This window comes from Oncorhynchus keta, chromosome 35 (genome assembly GCF_023373465.1).
Source record: "Oncorhynchus keta strain PuntledgeMale-10-30-2019 chromosome 35, Oket_V2, whole genome shotgun sequence".
In the NCBI taxonomy this organism is placed as follows: domain Eukaryota; kingdom Metazoa; phylum Chordata; class Actinopteri; order Salmoniformes; family Salmonidae; genus Oncorhynchus; species Oncorhynchus keta.
This window is the reverse complement of record NC_068455.1, coordinates 63755804-63760416: the sequence shown is the minus strand read 5'-3', so window position 1 is coordinate 63760416 and position 4613 is coordinate 63755804. Positions and strand designations below refer to the sequence as shown.

General features: G+C 41.8%; 1 protein-coding gene across 1 annotated transcript; it reads right to left on the bottom strand.

Moving 5' to 3' along the window:
* Nucleotides 1-474: 474 nt before the first annotated feature.
* LOC118368831 (uncharacterized) lies at nucleotides 475-2193 on the bottom strand. The gene is made up of 6 exons (XM_035753255.1): nucleotides 2136-2193; nucleotides 1619-1984; nucleotides 1106-1456; nucleotides 858-977; nucleotides 705-754; nucleotides 475-600 (listed from the first exon to the last, which is right to left on the bottom strand). The coding sequence occupies exons 1-6, from the start codon at nucleotides 2191-2193 to the stop codon at nucleotides 475-477; spliced, it is 1071 nt and encodes a 356-aa protein (XP_035609148.1).
* Between the last annotated feature and the right edge of the window lie 2420 nt (nucleotides 2194-4613).

Sequence of the window (4613 nt, the reverse complement as noted above, 5' to 3'; positions counted from 1 at the left end):
GCGCTTTTCGATGAAATGCACGTTCTGTTATAGTCACAGCCGTGATTTAACCAGTTTTATAAACGTCTGAGTGTTTTCTATCCACACATACTAATCATATGCATATACTATATTCCTGGCATGAGCAGCAGGGCGCTGAAATGTTGTGCGATTTTTAACAGAATGTTCGAAAAAGTAGGGGGTAGGAGTAACAGGTTAATGTGTTAAAGTTACATATTTCTAAAACATATTTTTGAATTTCGAGCACTGCCTTTTCAGCGGAATGTTGTCCAGGGGTTCCGCTAGTGGAACAGTTGATAATGCTTTATTTATCTTTACACATGCAAATCAGATGTAAAATGAGTTGGACAGAGAAGTAATACATTCAATTATTTTTTACTTTATATTACACTTGAAAGAGTGTATCACATTTTACTGAAGCATTCATATAGAGCTACTTATTAAAGAGGTGTCTTGCATACAATGACAACTGTTTCATTCATCCAGTCTGATCCCAGAGTACACCGTCTCTTCCTCCATGTTGCTTCTCTGTCTTCTAGACCTGTTGTTCTTGTTGCTCAGATTCAGAGCTACATAATGGAGACTGTCTGCATCTTCGGCCTGTGAGAAACAGAACTATATTTTTAACATGAATTGTAATCGGGTTTTTTTGCGAGCTGACTGAGGTCCTATTTTCATCACAACACAGAACGATTCATGCTTACCCCTGCGTCTGACTGGGAAACTGTAGGACCTCGTGTCTGAGAGACCAGTTCTGAGAACAGCGACACAAAAGACTATAAATCCTGCCACGTCTTCCACTTTTGCTACATTCAGAGATGGTGATATCAAAGAATAGTAACTTTTTAATAATTTACTTCTGCACTTTCTCTTGTTCATCTTGTACATGATGCTAGCAAGTGCAATGATCAGGATGAACGAAAGAGCCAATGCTACACCCAGGCAGTACACCAAGAGAAGAGGGTCTGCTCTATGGCCTGTGATGATTAAAACAGTGATAGAGGGAACGAAGTATGGATCATAGATTTCTGTAGATTGTCTAATCTGAAAGTCTGTATTTTTTTAAGAGACTTTAGAATGAGACCTCACCTCCAAATTAACCTACCCTCAATGTCCAGCTTGGTCCCTTTCCCAAACAGTATCTGCCCACATGAGGCCACAGCACAGTAGTAAGTCCCAGCATCAGAGAGGATGAGGTTCCTCTTGGGGAGGTTGTAGACACAGCTCTGTGTAGGAGACCCAGCCTCAGGGCTCCTCTCACACTGATCACTCCTGTCTCCATGGGTGTAAATGATTCCTGGATGGGATTCTCCTGAGCCATGTCTGAACCAATAGACACTGTATTCTCCTGCACAGGTCTCAGTGTGTATTGTACAGTTCAGAGTCACAGAGTCTCCTGGCTGGACCGACTCAGACACAGATTGTTGGAGCACATTCATGTTTCTGGACCCTGAAACTGACAAAAAGGTAAATTAACCCATAGATTTTCTAGAATATCACGATCACAAGTGTTCTAACTGATCATTTGTTAAATTAAAATCTAATCTGATTAAGAGTGTACCTCATATTTTCACTGTATATGTCTAATTTCAGATTTTAAAAAAAAATGTCTCTTTACCTTTTACAATGAGAATGGCTCCTTCTCCAAACTCCATCTTATTGCTATAAGAGCTCCCACAGTAGTAAGTGCCTGAATCTGACAGCTGCATGTCTGAGATCCTTAGGTGATTCTTTTCTTGGCCATTTTCCACCGAGAAGCGAGGGTTATCCTGAAACTCATGGTAGAATGTTGCGTTCCTTTCAAACTTATTGACAGTTGAGAAGAGTTGAAGTTTATCTCCCAAGGTTTGCTTGTACCAAGAGAACAATACTGCCATGTCACTTTCTTGAAAGCAATGCAATACCACTGTGTCTCCAACGTTGGCTGACATGAGACCACTCTCTTGACGTATGGATGAAGACTCAGTACCAGCTAGCACATCAACTAGAGAACATGAAAATATAGTAACTATGCTATAGGCTACCCCAAATACAACTTTAGATTGTCAAAGTGTCTGTAAAACAATCATTTAAAACCCTGTGTCTCCAAATCAAGTGTGGACATCACATAAGAGAAATATTAAGGATTTCCTTACCCATCTCTACGAGAAGTGGAAATATCAGACACAGTGTGATCATCTTTAAAGTTGTCATCCTCTTCACAACTTGTCTTGAGTGGAAAAACTCTACCCCTGTGTACAACACTTCAACAATCGAGTTACAGGTGATTGGTCGAACTGGACGTGTAATTTTTGTTGATGCCTCATTCAGGCGCGCCCATGTCCTCCTCATGTGTATAGTACAGCTCTGTCTCACAGATTGTCCTGGCTGGACTGAATCAGAATAGTTGTTTTATAGGTAGATTCTGATCATTATAGATTTATTACAAATGAAGTACTTATTATTGAAGTTTGGCATCCGTTATTCTTTATCACTGCAGCTACTGTTGTAAAAGAAAGTCATAGTTGTGACCTTTTTGGAACATGTATGCTATGACACTGTCATCCACGAGGGCTTCTATCACCATACAGCCACTCCACCTCACCAAAACCATCTATGGAGAAAACACAGCAAACACAATACAGTCGTCTTCTTTTAGTGATCTCTCATTCAGGATTTACACTCAGTAGAATAGATGGATAGAATACCCTACCATGATATTGTTATTGAGTAGGTCCATGGTTCTAGAGGCTTAACATCACACTTAAAATCAGGGTTTGTGTATGACTAAGAACTACAAATCACTAAGTCAAATTACCCAATAAATATCTATTTGTGTATTTTCACAGATTCCAGTCAACTATGAATAGATAAAGCGGCCTTATCAAGAGTTGGTTTACTGTTGGTTACTAAAATGGTTAACTTGAAGAGCAAGTGGAGTATAGACTAAGTTCAGTATGAGAGAGGTAACAGCTCTGAGACAGCCAGCTGAAAACCACAGAAAGAGAGAAACAGAGAGAGAGAGAGATAGGGGGAGAGGGATAGAGGGAGAGGGAGATAGCAGGAGAGAGAGAGAGAGGGAGAAAGAGAGGGGAAGAGAGAAGAAGAAAGAGAGGGGTGTGAGAGGGAGAAAAAAACAAAGACAGATAGAGCAAGAGAGAGAAAGCGAGAGAGAGTGAGAAAAGGGCCCTGTGTGCAACAGGCCAGCAGGCCCTAACAAAGCGTAGATACAGACCACAGAGTACCTGTAAATAGGTTGCTATGTACTGTGAGGGGGTGTTAGTGGCATGAGAGGGGAAACAACTGTTAAACTCTAGAACTTAACGTGGAACTGATACCGTTTAAACTACTTTCCAGAAATGAAACAGATATCTGTCCAAAATATCAAATTTGCACTTCATGCTTGAAAGCCATCTTTATAACATGTTTTCCCATTCAAATGAATATAGAAATGTCTATGAATGTATGATAACATGAAAATTAGCATATCTATGTGCTCGCTTGTCAGGGGCGTTCTAGAACTAGATATTGGCCTTGGCATTTCGAACACAGCAACTGTTTTTTTTACCTTGAGGCCCCCACCCTGGCCCATTTTTATAATTGAGGCCCCCACACTGGCCCATTTTTTCCCTTGAGGCTGCCATTATTAACCAGAGTGATATTTTTGTGTGAAAACCCCAAGTTAGATGGGCCCACAGTGCTTAAAATGAACCAGCCCATCGGGCATTTGCCCAAAATGCTAGATGGCCAGTCCACCCTTGTCGCTTATCACAAAACGAAGAAAACAAATGTGTGTAATATTCTTCATTTGGCGTATAATACATATACTACATGACCAAAAGTATGTGCACACCTGCTCGTCAAACATCTCATTCCAAAATCATGGGAATTAATATGAAGTTGGTCCCCCCTTTTCTGCTATAACAGCCTCCTCTTTTCTGGGAAGGCTTTCCACTAGATGTAGGAACATTGCTGCAGGGACTTGTTTCCATTCAGCCACAAGAGCATTAGTGAGGTCGGGGACTGACTTTAGGCGATTAGGCCTGTCTCTCAGTCAGCGTTCCAATTAATTCCAAAGGTTTTCGATGGGGTTGAGGTCAGGGCTCTGTGCAGGCCAGTCGAGTTATTCCACATCGATCTCAACAAACCATTTATGTATAAACCTCTCTTTTTGCACGAGGGCATTGTCATGCTGAAACAGGAAAGGGCCTTCCCCAAACTGTTGCCACAAAGGTTGAAGCACATAATCATCTAGAATCTCATTGTACAGTATGCTTTAGCTGTAAGATTTTCATTCACTGGAACTAAGGGGCCTAGCCCGAACCATGAAAAACAGCCCCAGACCATTTTTCCTCCTCCACCAAACTTTACAGTTGGCAGTATGCATTGGGGCAGTTAGCGCTCTCCTGGCATCTGCCGGACCCAGATTTGTACGCCGGACTGCTAGATGGTGAAATGTGTTTCATCACTCCAGAGAGCACGTTTCCACTGCTCCAGAGTCCAATTGCGGTGAGTTTTACACCAGGTGTGTGTAATGATGAGACAAGTCCAGGGTTGATGAGTGAAGGGCGTTTGCCAGTAGTAGGTTAGGCAGCAGCTAGAAGGCTGACGACGCCGAACACCTGAGCTGGACA